At 37.3% G+C, this 17338-nt stretch overlaps 2 protein-coding genes across 2 annotated transcripts; one reads left to right on the forward strand and one right to left on the reverse strand.

The window, feature by feature from the left end:
- Window positions 1-25: 25 nt before the first annotated feature.
- Window positions 26-5348, reverse strand: LOC143448719 (histidine ammonia-lyase-like). Its single transcript, XM_076948565.1, has 14 exons — window positions 4780-5348; window positions 4582-4675; window positions 4154-4220; window positions 3890-3920; window positions 3710-3799; window positions 3574-3646; window positions 3262-3492; window positions 2132-2320; window positions 1803-2045; window positions 1484-1623; window positions 1162-1306; window positions 883-1073; window positions 653-792; window positions 26-379 (listed from the first exon to the last, which is right to left on the reverse strand). The coding sequence occupies exons 1-14, from the start codon at window positions 4912-4914 to the stop codon at window positions 193-195; spliced, it is 1956 nt and encodes a 651-aa protein (XP_076804680.1). The 5' UTR covers window positions 4915-5348; the 3' UTR covers window positions 26-192.
- A 9011-nt stretch (window positions 5349-14359) lies between these two features.
- Window positions 14360-17223, forward strand: LOC143448724 (CKLF-like MARVEL transmembrane domain-containing protein 7). The gene is made up of 4 exons (XM_076948570.1): window positions 14360-15301; window positions 16056-16238; window positions 16449-16544; window positions 16830-17223. Exons 1-4 carry the CDS (start codon window positions 15170-15172, stop codon window positions 16926-16928), a joined length of 510 nt encoding a protein of 169 aa, XP_076804685.1. The 5' UTR covers window positions 14360-15169; the 3' UTR covers window positions 16929-17223.
- Window positions 17224-17338: the final 115 nt, after the last annotated feature.

Below are 17338 nucleotides of genomic sequence, written 5' to 3' on the forward strand. Positions count from 1 at the left end.
CGAGCAAATACTTCAGCAGCAGGCACACCACAAGCTTCATTTATTTTTTCATGTACAAAGCAGACTAGCATGATATTGTAATGATAAGGTGCCACCAAGTTTTACAGCTCAGTATACTCAAGCAATATTTCTACAACTCTCCAACTCAACACGCGCCCTGGTCACGTATGTAAAACTTTTGCAGCACAACGCCTAACGTTCGTTTGGGGAGTTTGCTGGTATAACATAGCTTGAAGTCGGAGAATACGAGTATTTGTGCAGTTTATAATCCATTGGATAGCTTAAAAAGCTCTCCACCGTTTTCCAGATTTCGTTGTTTCGCAGCAGCTGAACAACTTTCTCAATATCAGGAGATTGCATTCTGTCGCTATCATATGGACTGTAGAAATAAAACTGGTTTTGTTACAAAACTGATAACGTTGAAAGACCATTAACGAAATCTGAAATAGCTGGTTTGATATAAATCAGAAAATGAGCATCACGTCGTGATTTGGAAAAGATGCCTTAAATGTATCTTGTGAAGTATACATGCTATAAAGCTTATTAGAAAATTCGTTTTACTGTTTTAACAAAAAATTACGGTTTAGCACATACTGGTTGTCAGGTTATATAAGGTTGCAACTCAGCACACTGATTAGCTTACTGTACTTACGGAACTACAGATCGTATAAGTGCGTGCACGGCTTCAAGTGCATCTGTGGTCCTCAGTGGACGATGGAACTCTATTCCTTGACAAGCACAAAGTAATTCGATAGCAATGACATACTCTACATTGCTGACTACCTCTAAAGCCTGTAAAATAGCTTCATGAAGTTAACATGAACAATAAACGAAATACTGGTAGATGAAAAAGTCAAATATCAAACAACAAGCTATAAACACCTTTCTTGCTGCCCACCCGCCCATGGAAACATGATCTTCTTGACCAGCGCTAGTCGACAGTGAATCTACTGAAGATGGGTGACACAAACCTTTGTTTTCTGAAACAAGTGCCGCTGCGGTGCAGTGTGGAATCATAAAACCAGAGTTGAGGCCACCGTCTTGTACCAGGAAGGCTGGTAAGTCGCTGTAAGCTGTAAAGTATAGAAATGTTTGCAAAAACCACAGTTAATCAAGGGATTACATAAGTAGAGTAATTTGAAAAGCAGTGGCGAATTATACATGGGTTGCACAATCTTTCAATTCTTCTTTCACTCATAGATGCCAGCTCATGAACTCCAATAGCCAGATAGTCGAGCGCTTTCGCAGGATATTCACCATGGAAATTTCCTCCTGAAATTGTTTCTCCACGATCGATTAACACCATCTGTCCATAAAAATTGAAATGAAACACAATCTGTCAATATCATTAAAAAACGATAAAATTTCCTATCTTTGAAGTCCAAAGTGACGCAGTTGAAAAACGTTTATACACAGAGAAATATCATCTGTAAAAAAAGAAAAAGCTGTAAGAAAACAATATTGGATACAGAAGAAATCATACAGGATTGTCGGTTGCACTGTTCAATTCAACATTTAAGATGTTATTAACGAATTCCACTGTGTCGTGAGCTATTCCATGGACTTGCGGGCAGCATCTCAAAGTGTATGCATCTTGTACTCTGTCACAGTTACGATGACTTTCTAAAGAGAACATTTTTTGCAATAAGACTAAAGTCAAGGTATACTGAAAACTACCGCATAATACCAGTTGAGACGCGTATTTGACCGGTCACATTAACCAACTTTTTATAATTAGTTGGAGGAACAAATTGCTCTTACAAATAGCCTTGGTCCCGGCTTTAAAGATTGCCTTAACTCACGTGTTATTTCCGAAGGATCGGCCCCATATTGCAGCAGAGCTCGCAAACGCTTAGCGACCGCCAGCTGCCCTTTATGAGGACGAGCTTCGTGAATTGCTTCATCAAACGCTCGGCTTGTGCCCTGCAAAGCTTCCAAAGTTAATGCAGCGGCAACATCAGCCTGTAGGGCGATTTGTTTAGCTCTTTGTACAGCTTCTGACCCAAGTGAGGCAATGAATTGTGTCCCATTTATCAACGCAAGCCCTGAAAATATTTCAAAACCTCAATTAAATTTGTGCTGCAAACAGAAAGTAACAGTATTTAAAGCTATATGGTTACAAATGAACTACCTTCCTTTGGGCCTAACTTCAGAGTTTCAATGCCATTAGCTTCCATGACATGACTAGCATTTGCCCAACCACTTTTAGGTGACCACATCATACCCTTTCCCATCAGCCCCACCGCCAAGTGGGACAAAGGAGCTAAATCTCCACTTGCACCGACAGTACCCTTTTCTGGAATCCACGGAAGACATGAAGCTGAAAAAAGCAAACATATCTGTTTGAGAATAAGCAGTAGTAAAGTTGTAACTTTGTTTGCGATGATGATCGGTTGGATTAGTGTTGCAGTTAAAATATCTGCATTTTGCGACCAGGGTTCGATATTTGCCGACGCTGTATTGTTGTAATAGCTTTGGGAAAGGAGTTGTAGGCTAGACTGTCACTCTTTCATCGAACAATCGTACGTTAAAAGAGATTTTTCATCGTATCTTGTTAACTTAATTTAAATGTTACGAAAAAGTAACTTAAGTCCTTCTTCTAATTTAATTTAACTTCAAGTAAACCCTTAACAAATTAAATCGACTTTTTGCATACCTATTCTCCTATAACCTATAACCGCTTGTCTTTAACAACGGGCCGCGTGACCTACTTACTGTGAAATAGTCACTTCGTATAACCATGCTTTTTCCTGTTCATTGCGAGCGTTAAACAGAGCTGTTTGAAATTTCAGAATTCGGGTTAGAGCGCACCAATTGGATAATTCGCACAGGGGAAAAGCTTTGAGCAGAAAAAAATCATTACCAAGTTTATAAGTTGTGTAAAGGTTTTCCTCAGTTGGAGGGTAAATATTACGATAGCATTTACCATAATAAGCGTGTATGACCATAAGCAGCTGTTTATCTAAAAGCGACTGGAGATGTAGCCAACTGCTGTGTATGCTGAATGCAGCAAAGAAAACATTGCTTGAGTTAGTATACATCATTTCCAACGAAGTGTTGCGTCATCATTGTTACTGACGCTAATAATCATACCATGCTCATCGCATGTGGTCAGGCGACACAGCATTACGTCATAAAAAGATATTTCCGCCCTATTTTTATCAGCTCAGTGACGAAGACGAATCATCAACAACGTGCTTGCAACTGAAAACGTTATCAGTGACCGCGACTAACGAAATGAAAACAATTACGAAGTTTTACCATTAAATGCCTTTTGTAGAACCAACAGATTTCGCACAGTTATCCCGCTATATCCCTTGCAAAGAACGTTAATTCGCAAAGCCAGCATCATTCTTGTCCTTTCTGGAGACAGTGGCTGGCCAACACCGGCACAGTGCGATTCTATAAGATTGACTTGAAGTTGATCCAAGTCTTCCTTTGCAATAACCACTCGAGCAAATTTACCGAAGCCGGTTGATACGCCATAAACCACTAAAAACATGTTTATATATGTTTAAAGGAATTTGAATGCATGATCTTAGTGATATTTTTCGTAGTTTGCATATGTCTTACCTTTATTTTGAGTAACAATGTCATCCAATAATTTTCGTGACTGCTTCACGCGTGAAAGTGCGTCTTCAGAAATCTGGAAAATTTGTTGACTGAAACGGTTGCATTATTGCAAATTTTTATATATTTCCTACCTTACCTGTACTTTAAAATTTCCTGTTGACAACTGCCATAAGGTATCAGTAGTTAACGATTGTCCATTCAAAATGACTGTTCCCTGCTCATTTAACTGTATTAGGAAAAGGTCAAGTCAATCAATCTATTAGTCAATTTATCAACTTGCCTATTGAAATATGTAAACTGTTTACGTTTTGCATACCTTTTGTATTGAGAGGTCATTGAACTTTAAGCTAAAGCATACGTGTTAAAGAAATGTTTGAAAATTCGTTTGAACACCACAAAACAACCAACTTTAGAAGATGATTGAAAAAATCTCATGCTTATAATATTCAGTTCATATACATTTGCTCTTTACATATTTCGTTCAGTTATGATAAAAAAGATACTTTTTCTATATGAGTTAGGTTAGTTTAAAAAATGTGCCAAGGTAACGTAGTAATGGTACGATATGTACAAAAGATACGTGTCAGCAATCAGCTTGTTTTCTGGAAGGTCTGTAAAAATTGTCTTCTTCAAGGAGTCTTTTTTAGCTGCGTAAGAAACGTTTTGGTCAATGTTACGCTGATATTTAAAAATATAAAATTTGTTTGTAAAGTTGGAAAATGATTTCATCAACACAGCCGGTGATAATTTTTTTTGCATAGCATCATTGATCTAATTGCCCACAAAACGTAGTAATTTTGGTTATATGGGAAAGTGTTAATATTATAGCTTGAAATATGAGTCACAGAGATTGGCATTAATTTAGCGAAAAAGATAGGCAAATGTTCCAACAATGCTTTTTGTCAGTAAAAAAACACGCTGCACGTTTAAGATATATCACAGTATACACAAGCTCCTAAAACTATAACTTTTTGTTTTTATACCTGATTCTTACCCATCTTTTATTACCTAATATTAGAAACTGCTTGTCTTCAAGAACGTCAGCCATATTATCTCTAGTGTTGTACAATATGTCTTGCTTTGTTGCTTTCAAAATGTAGTCCTTACGAAAACACCAACACAATTTGAACATTTTAATGACTACGCATTATGCAATAGGCTATATAAGTTATAGGAACCAAACTTTTTATCATACAGCAAAATTACCTCTGATTTTAAAATATCGACTCCAATATCCTTACTTCTTTCTGCCAGCTCCTGTATCAGCCAAGATATTGGCTTGTTTCCTTCTGCACAGTGCACAGCCATCCAAACATTTTCAACGTTGACATACACTTTCATGACTAGATACAACTTACAATTCTTTATGAAAAATTCTAAGGTAAGAGACCGGTTGACATTTTAACAACACGGGAACACAACTAACTACCCTTTTTACAATTAAGCAACGCAAACAATATGTAATAGTAAGTTTATAATCAGTATATAAGTTTAAGTGTATATAAGCGATGTATGACGATGCTAACAACATTCCCAATGAAGCAAAATTAATTCAGCCTCCGGTTACAAGCCAAAATATAACGCTGGTTTCAGCAAGAGTAAAAAGACGTGGTAGGCATGCAGCATAGGCACGAACAAAACAAAATTGCAAACCAAATTTCATATCCGGTGCTTTTCTATAACTTGAGGTTTTTCACTACAACAAATGCTCCAAATATATTTGCAATTAGAGTTTATGTGATTGTAGACAATAACTATACGTACCACTTTCTTCTTATGCTCACTGATACTGCTGAAAACACAACAACAGGGTTAGTAATAAATCATGATTCATGACTGCAGGCGCTGTTCTTAAACGCCCTTTGTGTAAACTTTTGGATTCACGCAAACAAGTCTTGAAAACATACAGAAGGTCATTTCCAAAAAAAACTTGTCCTCATTGGTTAATTAGCTATTGCTGCCTACAGCTACGCCCATCGTTGGCCCAATCACGTTTCTTGTGGCACTTGAATCCGTTCCAATAAGCAGGCATTATAAATACACGCCAAATGAGATTTGTCACAACAACATTACCGCAAATATCTTAAACATAATTCAAAAATGATTCATACTATCAGTGGAACACAGTGTTTACTGTAGTCCTTCTTGTTTCTGGCGTAGCTTTCAAGGCAGTAATCAAAGTCTCAAATTGTCAACGCCGATAAATTATTTTGTGTCAGATATTTACCATCAAAATGTCTCATAACCAACTTATAATTTGCCCAACTGGCCAAGTATTAATCTACACGCCTGTCCACAAAAGGGCAAAAAATTTATTTAGGCTTTTAGGTTTGTTATGTGAATTAACCTCAACAGATCGTGAAATATGCATCGGTTCTTCAGCATTACCATACTGTGCATCATGTAACATTACAACAAAGTCCATCACTTCCGGAAGCTGGCCAAATATGTATTTGTTTAACTGTCACCAGATTTCACGTTTGGTAATTCTTTGTATATTAACCATGCTGACAGGCGTGCTAATGTAGCACAGCACATTGATATGTATTTAGTTGTATAGTTAGATGTATATTCCACGATGTGTTTTTAGATTTATATTAAGATGTACTCCACCCGTATTCTTGTGGCCATAATGTGTGACTGCGTGTTTATGTAGTATGAGTAATTGATCGAAATGCCACTTGTGACTTCTTTTATTGTTAGTAAGTTTTCTACACGCGTACACGGTTTACGTCTTTACCCACAATCCCTCCCGAGGTATGTTACGCTGCCCGCAATTTCTAATCTCACACCCTAATGATACACCGCCCAACAAAAAAAAATTTTTTTGGAGATGCCAGCGATGTTTCAACGGATTTAGGGTAATTTGAGGTCGTTGATTCCGAATTTGGACTTGGTTTTGCTGAATAAGTTCTAGTTTTCGAGATATGGCTATTTTCTTTATTTCAGCATTTTTCACTATTTCTGGCATTAGTGACACTGTTGTAGCTATCATGTTAACGTTTGTGTTTAGGTTGGAACCTCAGAATAGACTCAATTGTGATTCTCATTAATTAAACTTGCCTTATTTGTTGATGAACTGACAAAAACGCGCTAATTTTTCCTGATTTCTTGAAATATTTAATGCACTGAAGGCAAGAATCGCTGACCTTGCTATCATCAAGTTTGCTTCTTTCGAGTGGTAGGTGTATGAAGCGTTACTCTTCTTGAAACTGGTTAGTTGCATGGGTATGTTTTTGCTTACTTTAACGACTTTTTTGTGCGGGATATATTCTTGCTATACCTATTAAGTACAATTACTTAAATATGAGTTCATCACGACGTCGATGTGTAAATAGCTCGGATTCATTTTGCTACATTTGTGGGGAGTATACTGCTGAGATTCAAAGAAAAAACATCACTGATTTTGCCAAGCAAGTATATCTTGCATATTTTGGAGTAAAGCTTGGCGATTAAGATAAGCCTTGGGCTCCTCATAAGATTTGTAAAACCTGTATAGAGAGCCTGAGACTATGGAAAAATGGAAAGAAGAAAAGCTTAAAATTCGGAGTGCCTATGGCATGGAGAGAGCAGCAAAATCATCACGATGACTGTTATTTTTGTATGGTGAATCTCAGAGGTTTCAATCGCTACAAGAGGAGTACATGGGAGTACCCCAACTTGGAGCCAGCAAGGCGACCGGTCGAGCACTGCAAAAGCATTCCTGTACCTGTGTTTACATCACTGCCAGATTTGCAAGAAACAGATATTGAGGAAAAGCATGAAATGAAACATAGTGAAGCAAGTGGTGACAGTTTTAGTGATTACGAAGAAAGCTTTTTCACTCTCGAACAGTACAAAAAAGGAGCTTAATAATCTTATCACTTATCAGAGACCTTGACTTACCAAAAGAAGCATCTGAGATTTAAGGTTCCAGACTGAAGGAGAAGAACTGTTTAAAGGCGGATGCAAAGATAACAGCGTACCGGACTTGGGAAGAGGAACTTCTACTTTTCTTCAGTCAAGATGCAGACCTTGTATATTGTAAAGATATACCTGGACTTCTCCTCAAAATGGAAGTCCTAGACTACAAACCGGAAGACTGGCGATTGTTATAGACAGCTCTACCAGAAGTTTAAAATGTGTTCTGTTGCACAAAAGCAATCGCTATGCATCTCTGCCAATTTCTCATTCAACAAAACTGAAAGAAGAGTATGAAAACGTCAGTAGTATAGTACTGCCACCCTAAGACCCCCCCTCCATATGGTAACTCTATGGTAACCTGCCATATAGTCATGGTTCGTGAGCGGCACCACGCGAAAAGTAAAATCTTGAAAGGGCACCACGCGGAAAGAATATTCTTGAAAGTTGCAGTTACCTTTTGTGGCAGAGCAGCACCACGCGGAAAGAAAAATCTTGTGAAATGGAAATAGTCTAAGTCTGTTAGTTGTTGTAATCTAGTTTGCAATAACATTATAGAAAAGAAAAGTATCAAAACAAAAGATTGCGCGTTTGTTGTAATCTAGTTTGTAATAGAATGCAAAATCTAGTTTGTAATAACATTATAGAAAGAAAAGATTAACCATTACAAACAAAACATTGCGCGTTATAATGAAAGTCATGCGAATGCGTTGCACTCGATCAATTCACGTCCAGTTGTTATTCGTTTGTTTCCAAAATGTAGATGGTTGAAGCAAAAACAATTAGACTAGCCTTTATTAAGGGAAAGGAGTAATCAGACTATTGCCAAAACGCTTTGAAAGAGTTATTGCGGTTCAAGTCAGTGCTGAAACTAACGTCTTGCACAATCTTTATGAAAGAAATGTTATAAGGGGACATTTTTGGAAGGGTATATAATCGCTTCCCACCTTAGGTAAAATGAATGTTTATCATTTAAATCGGTAAAAAACCATAACAAGATTCAAAAATCTGATTTACGGTGTTTCAATATTGATCAACGATTTTCACTAACCAATTAAACATGACATTTAAGGTCACCAATAAAGTAGCTTTGAATAAATCCAGTGATGTAGGCCTAAATTTGACTGAAGTTGCATTGGAAGTGTCGACTGAAATCCAGCTGTGAAGCAGTACAGTAGATTACAACGTGGAAACGGATGTGTCTCGGAAATAACACATTTGGCTTGTCTTGATTTGTTGAAAATTTGGAAATTCTTTCACCTGTTTGTCTACTTCTTTGGCATGTTCACAAATCTCGTCAGTTAGTTCCACTTTATTGATGCGGGCCAGGAGCTTTGAAACCTTTATTCCTTGTTTATCTTTTTTCTTGATGAAAAGCGATCTCGATGATTCTGGGATAATCAACGCGATTAAGCGGAAGGGAAGACCAAGAAGAGTAGAGACAAACTGAAATATAAAAGAACGGAGTTATTTCCAAAAGCATATTTACAAAGTGGTAAAGCTTGTCTATTTTTAGCCTACAGTTATTTCAGGCCAATCGCTCCAGTTGTAAGCAATCCCACCCATAACCATGTATCCAAGTGCAGTGCAAGACGTTAGTTTCAGCACTGACTTGAACCGCAATAACTCTTTCAAAGCGTTTTGGCAATAGTCTGATTACTCCTTTCCCTTAATAAAGGCTAGTCTAATTGTTTTTGCTTCAACCATCTACATTTTGGAAACAAACGAATAACAACTGGACGTGAATTGATCGAGTGCAACGCATTCGCATGACTTTCATTATAACGCGCAATGTTTTGTTTGTAATGGTTAATCTTTTCTTTCTATAATGTTATTACAAACTAGATTTTGCATTCTATTACAAACTAGATTACAACAAACGCGCAATCTTTTGTTTTGATACTTTTCTTTTCTATAATGTTATTGCAAACTAGATTACAACAACTAACAGACTTAGACTATTTCCATTTCACAAGATTTTTCTTTCCGCGTGGTGCCGCTCTGCCACAAAAGGTAACTGCAACTTTCAAGGATATTCTTTCCGCGTGGTGCCCTTTCAAGATTTTACTTTTCGCGTGGTGCCGCTCACGAACCATGACTATATGGCAGGTTACCATAGAGTTACCGGGATCACGACATATGACCGTGAACAAACTCACCGGCGACAACTGGTAGTGGACAACTGACCGGCAACAAATTGGCCGGCGATCAAATTAACCGTGACGTAAACTAGCCGGCGATGAAATTAACCGGCGACAAATTGGCCGTCAAAAGGTCAAAATTCTAATTCACTATCTAGTCGCTATCTAGTCACTATCCAATTTAGTATGTGTATTGCAGTCAAGGTTGCCACTCGTAGAGTTTTTTGGCCCCTTGTAGGGTGTAGGGTGACCCTACGGGTTTTTCACCTTTATTCATAGATTTCCTATTGTTACATGCATTTTCCCGGTCTAGACGAGTTGTTTGATGAGATTATGAAACAATGCGTTGTAGCCTATCTCATGTAACAATGGACTCATTGCAATAACAATGGACACTTTAGTTAAGTAAATTGTCAGATTGAAGCTGTACGTCAGGACTCCCACGGTCAATTTACCTCCCGGTCAATTTTCATTCCGGTAAGTCTGTTCCCGGTTAGTTTGTTCGCGGTCAATTTACATCACAGTCAGTTTGTTCGCGGTCAATTTACGTCACGTTCAGTTGTCCCCGGTGAGTTTGTTCGCGTTCATTTTCCCGCGGCCATATGTCGTGGAACCAGAGTTACCATATGAGGGGGGGGAGGTTCTTTGGGTGAATTCTTGGACCATATTAGAGAGGTTCTCAGGCAAATTCTAACAAATGATTTCTGAGCTATACTGGCCGAGAAATATTAATTCACAGTATTAAACCAAAGGTTCACCGTGCGAAAAATATTAATGAGACTGACCATTTCATTGCAAGTACAGTAGATCACGCAACCTGTTGTTAAAGATAAGCGGTAGGTTATTCAAAAAGTTTTATTTGAGTTATTTAAGGTTTTATTGGAGTTAGATTAACATTACAAGGTAGATTTAGGTTAGGTTTAAGTTACATATGTTTATGTTATAACATTTAGGTTATGTTAACATCAAAATGTAAAAATAGCTTTCAACGTATGATTTTTCTGGTGAAATATTGGTAGCCAATATTAATTGTTTTTTTCACACTATACTCTAAGTTGTAAACAACGACGGTTCACTGTGAAACAACTTTCCGCTGACATCTTCTAACTTGAGCATTTACCTGCAGAGATTTTCTGTTAAGCTCGCAAAAAATGAATTTATTGCATTATTTTTGCGTTGTTTCAAGTCAAAAAAAGTTTGCTTTAAATAGTCTATTTCAGCAGCATGTGTAATCGGCAAACTTACAAATGCTGATCACCTACGGGGTGTCTTTCAGGCTAGCAAGGCCCGAATTTCACACTCCCCTGCATATTAGAAATTTACACGATTTCTTGAAGTTTTATATTGAACAGGTTGAAAAAGATAATGATATGAATGACTGGTTGAAACTGATACAGAACAGCTAGAAATGTCAGAAATCAACGTAGTTCGACTTCGTATGTGTGGCACGTCTGATACGTGTGTAACGTATGATACGTGTGTTTACATGTGATTGCTATCGGTACAGAACCCAGGGTAATATTATTTTATAACCTGAAAACCCAAACAAGGACTAAGTAACGGAAATGACACTACCCTGTGAATCTGTAAGCGATATCAATAATAATTGGCATTACTGGTAAATTTGATCTCAATCACGTGACTAACAAATACAGACATTAAAATAGGTTTACTGGCAACTAACGTATCATACTGCATGCAAAAAAAAACAATTAAATAAGTCAGAAATTGTCTGGGATTAAAGCTAATGCGAGATTGAATCGAAAAAGAAATAATACCGGTAAATGTGTGAAGCCAGACTCTCAGTAGCTCCTCCGCAGCTAAAGGAAGGCGTCGTGGGTCCTCGTCAGACTAAGATTGCAGGCCGGCGTGGGTCCTTGATGTCGTTGCAGCAAAGATTGCAGAGCTTTTCTACAGCTGATTATTATTATTATTAAATAATTATTTATCTACGTGTCAGCTTTAACTCAATGTATCTCCCAACACATTGCTAACACATTGTTTTCCTCGCAGCACATGTTCTGAAATGTTGCGTTTTTCTTGTCGAACATTTTTACTCCCATCGCTTCACGTTTTATAAGCTCGCACTTATGGAACGCCAACGCCGCAAAAATAGCAAAGTGCTAAATTGTATCGCAACTTTGCAAATTATGTTTTGTTTTCATGATTTGATTTGAGGGTTTTCAAACGTAATTTGATAGATTCCAATCAAGAAACAACAAGCCAAACGTCAAAACCGGCATTCAAACGGGCTTTTCTGTGACTGCCGTTGCACGATTCATATGCCAATTATCAAAATGGTTTTGCAACATTTACAATTACACCACAGTTTTATAAACTTGATTTTTTTAAATCAAACCACGACATTTTAGGTCAGATTTAACAAATCCAAAGCAAACTGGCTGTTGGCAAGTTACAATCCCCAATGGTAAATGGTGTTTTCTTTAATCGGGTTGCAGTTTTGTCAATCAAATGTCCGTTTTTTTATTCATGTAACTTATACCATGAATTATAAAATGGCCAAATGATTGGAAATTAGTCTTCGTAAATTAAGAATGGGCTGACCAATTGGCAAAATACATGCGTTATTAGACAAACATACACAAATTGCTGAACCAACATCATTCCTAAAAATACTAAATGATTCTATAAAAGTACGTATGAATCGCATAACGTCTTCATGAATTGTCAAGTATACATGATTCGTCAAATGTATAGATGATTTGCCAAAAGTGCATGATTCGCTAAATGTCCATGATTTGGTAAATGCATGCGTGATTTGCCAAATGTACATGATTCGGTGAATTTAAGCATGATTTGAAAAATGCACATGATTTGCCAAATGTACATGTTCGATAAATGTATGTGACTTACCGAATGTATATGGTTCGGTAACTGTACACATGATTTGCCAAAAGTACATGGTTGATCATATGTACATGGTTCGTTGTTAGAGTGCGCCAAGTGTGCAAAAATGTTTTTGACGTCATAAATCGTTTTTCTTTTGGCGGGAAGCAAGAAGCAAAGGTATTTGACAGAAGACAAAGTTTTGTGACTAACTTATCTTTGGAGACAGGCGGAAAGTTATCCTGTACCGTCAGTGCAAAATACTTTGCGATCAGAATTAAGCGTAGGTTTACGAAGAATAGAATGTTTCTTTAGAAGTTATTTCAACACTAAACGCGTTAGGTTATGTTCTGTTTGATATGTGACTATTAAGCTGAGCCAGATAGGGTACCGGTATGGATGTTAATGATTTGATACCGGTACTGCAATGTTGTGGTAGGCTGGTATATCCTGCAGGCTAGCCTTTCAAGAGCGCCTAGCGTTTTATTAAGCAGTACATGAGTATGGTGGGGTTAATTCTACTTTTGCAAATTGCTGGCCTGAATAGAAAGGAATTAACAACTGAAGAAGTGCAGGGCGGTTGAAGGCTAGTTGAAGTATAACACGTTATCAGTAACTATTTTTCTGTAGACGAGTTGATTAAAGTTAAAGTCTGTTCAACGTTTTAAACAAACATAAATAAAATACAATAAAATAAAATAAAATAAAACGCTTTCAAGAGTGCCTTTTAGCTTTTTATATTATCTTCTGTCAAATACCTTTGCTTCTTGCTTCCCACCAAGAGAAAAACGATTTATGACGTCAAAAACATTTTTGCACACTTGGCGCACTCTTACAACGAACCATGTAACCTATATTTGATCAACCACGTACTTTTGGCAAATCATGCACACATTCACCGAATCATGTACATTTGGCAAATCACGCATGCATTTACCAAATCATGTACATTTAGCGAATCATGCACTTTTGGCAAATCATCTATACATTTCACGAAGTTACGTTTGAAAATCCTCAAATCAAATCATGAAAGCAAAACATAATTTGCAAAGTTGCGATACAATTTAACACCTTGCTATTTTTGCGGCGTTTGGCGTTCCATACGCACTTCTACCAGCGAGCAGAGAGACAGATATAGAAAATCACCAAAATGAACAGATAAGCTGTCTGCGCTAGTCATGGTGATTGCAACTCAATAGACATTTTAAAAGCAGTGGTAGCCTATTACTCTGTTCTTGGTTATGCGTAATATTGAGAAAGTGCACAGCACCTACAATGAAAAAATTTGAGGTAAACTATTTCTGTTGTAATATTAAAACCTTTCGGCTGACAAGAGGTTAAAGCAGGGGTTCTTAACCTTTTTATAGTCGTGGCCCACTTTCAATGCTGATCACCTAAGTTTTGGACCTGGACCTGGAGTTTTGGACAACACAAAATCATATAAGTCATTATCACTTAAATCATATAATTTGATCAAACAACAATGCTAATTTGGACGTTACAAAATTGTCACCAACTAAATAAAACTAAAATTTTCACCAACTTTATAATTTTCCAAATAGCTCTGTGACCCACCAGTGGGGCATGGCTCACCGGTTAAGAACCTATGGGTTAGACCTAGAGTATTCTAACCGCACGTAACAATAGAGTCAGATAATTCAACAGGTAAATTAAGATACTCGTAACATCAGGAAAGACTAGCCTCTGCAGGCACATCTCCTCTGTATCCCATTTAAGCTTTTTGAACGCCTTTTACTTGCACGGTTTGAACCAATCATTGAACCGATTCTGCCCACAAAGTTAGCAGGTTTCCGACACGGACGAAGAAGTATCGAACGGCGGAAGAAAGAAGGTTTGGTATCAGTTGATCTGACCGCTGACCGCTGATCTGACTTACGACACAGTGGATTTATTCAGAAAATGCTTCACATAATCCTTGATCGTCACCTTGTGCGTTTTCTTTGTGAGCTGATTTCCAATAGGCGATAATACCCATACGTAATAGCTTATTGAGGTGCCTGGCAGCAATTTCGTGGGTGCAGACACATTTACGGTCTGCACCAGCAACTGTTTACAGCGCTACGGAATATGCAGCCCGGGTGGTGTCGAAGCAAGCAAACACAAACAAATTGGACGTGATCTTCAATAAAATCATGCGCATCATCACTGTGTTTATACGACCAACTGCAACGGCGTACCTATCCGTCCTCCCAGTATTGACAAGCATACTACCACCCAGCCTACATATAGAGGATTGACCGGGTTGACTTTTTTCTGTTGGGCTAATTTTGAAAATTGCCTGGGTTTGTTCCAAACTTTGCATTTACTGTAGCTTCAATACTCTCATCCTGTTAATCTAACGGTGTATAGTTAAGCTTTCTTTCAGTAAACTATAATTTAAAACAAGTTTATGGCTACATAAGTTGAGAAACTTTCCATAGGTGACCAGTTGAAAACGAAATGGTAGTGCAGTAACAACTTCTCAACAGAAAATATATTCCCTTTAGTCGTGTTAGATGTAACAGCAGTCAGACTAAAATACTAAACGGTTATATGACCACAATAAACTCGATCGCTGTTGTAACAAGCTACAAAAAAGGGAGTTGGCTTCGAAGCTCTGCTTTTCTCGAAACTGACAACAGCAACAGCACTCCTACGCGTTTGGCGAATGTTGTTGTTGGCTATACAGCAGTTAGGTTTAGAGAAATATGTGCCTTTGGATAACTGCACCAGATGAACGAAACAGACATTATCCGGGAGAAACAGCAGAGCCAGCACCATTTACCTTAAACAAAGCTTATCCGAAAACCAGACCTGCGATACTAAAGATATTTCAAGCTGTAAGTAAGCATGTAGGTTATAGTTTATATAGTAATTGTATGAGTATGAGGATTGCAATTTAAGTTTATCACAATTTGGTAACCAGCACGATTGTTTTTTTATTGTCATTTCTACCAATCAAGTAAACGTACGGTACGCTACTCTTTAACCAACATGTTTATCTTCGTTTTAGTAGCATGCACGCCGCCTTTTGCCATGTAGTATCAACAACAGGAAGATTAAACATCATAGCTTTTTGTGTTTGATAGTAGTCTAGTCTGTTTGATAACTCATGAAAAGCTACGCATGGATTAAATTAAGGGCAAGAGTTCTACAGAGGTTAAATTTCAATACTGGCTACAAGCAATTAGGCCTACACTTTTTGATTATAATTATTGATATAAGCTGGTGTCATCATTAAGAATAACTGAGATTTATACTTATACCAACTGCGTGATTTAACCATTACACTAAATTAAACTGAAAAACAAGCAATCAAACGTAATTCAATCTCGTGTTCATTTATTAATGAATGGGCGCTTTATACATGCCAGCGTCAAGTGAGCACCTATTGTCCAATGTTCAAACTCGTCGCTTCATAGCCCAACGGAGTAATTTTCATTGATGTAATGGTACAAGCACTTAAAAGTCCCACTTAATTTTTTTCTTCAACTTCGGTACCTCGAAGAACGACGACACTACGTTTCACTGAGCGAAAAGGCTTATACAGCCGATTTGAATAGTTTGGTGATGTGAATTTTAATATGCTTACAGATTTTCGGCTTAGTAGCTTTCCTTTGTGCTTTTTTCGCTCCATGGTGGACGGATAGATCGGTACCTGCATTTCGTTACCTAGAGTTTGTTTGCCAGTGGCATGTGTGGTCAGTGATATTCTTGTACATCTTAGTCCTCCTAAATGTACACTATAGGCTGTCCTGCATCGACTGGGCACTAACGGTAAGAACACAATTTACCAATTACCATAATACGATGTTATACAAATACTGTATATAATGCAACATCACGGTATAGCCGACGGCATATTTTCAAACTGTATTATTGAGAAAATCTATCGCTATACAGTACTTTAATCCTATGTCGTTATTAAAGTTAATATGTTATGTACAGTAACTGAAGGCTGATTTTTTTTAATGTATTTTCATATAGGAACTTATTCATTATGTTTTCGCTGTCATCTTTTTTTTCACCGCTGCTATATCTGCTGCTGTGTTTGCTGCAAATTCTTCTATGATTGCTGCAACGGTAAGAAATTTTTGTAGGTATCTTTGGAAATAATACTTGAATGGATTGCATTTCAAAAGTAAGATTGTTTAGAATACAATATTTCATAAATTGCCAAATACTACGGAATATATTCCTTTTAAATTATCTTTGGGAGATAAATAGGTCTTTTGCAATTTACTCAATCCACGTCCACATTTAATTTGATTTGAACTTGGTTCATTAATTGAACACTAAGCGCTTTGCAAAAAGATTAACTTGAAGTTCGTTATCATGACCTTCGTCATACGTTTAATATTTCGGCAGGTGTTTGCTTTCTTTGCTTTAGCCTTGTACGGGGCAGGAGCTTACATGGCCTATCAAGAATGGAAAGAGAAAGGTGCTCACAGATCCGCATTTGTGTAACTACACGGGATTCGACATTGTTGCAAGTCTACGTCATCATGAATTCAATACAACGTCATTCATTTGTAAACAAAAACCGATACGAAAACATGATTCAAATTATTTTATTCATGCAGATTTACATAATCTTGTACAAATGACCGCTGTTAGTGTATTCCTGATAAGTTTAAAATACAAGCTTTTTTATAATATTACAGTATTGTGATTTTTCTGTTTGTTACTATATTCGCTTACGTAATGTACATTGCAAAAGTTTTATATTTGTGAAAACTTAATAAATTGAAAAACATCAATCTGTCTTTGCAAGTATGTTAGCTATTGGCTTGTTGCGAGCTTGACAAACTAATAGCTAATTGTAAACCGCCTACCTATCTTTATAGCCTATTTGTGTTTTGTTTCACCTGATACAA

This window comes from Clavelina lepadiformis, chromosome 3 (genome assembly GCF_947623445.1).
Source record: "Clavelina lepadiformis chromosome 3, kaClaLepa1.1, whole genome shotgun sequence".
NCBI classification, from domain to species: Eukaryota; Metazoa; Chordata; class Ascidiacea; order Aplousobranchia; family Clavelinidae; genus Clavelina; species Clavelina lepadiformis.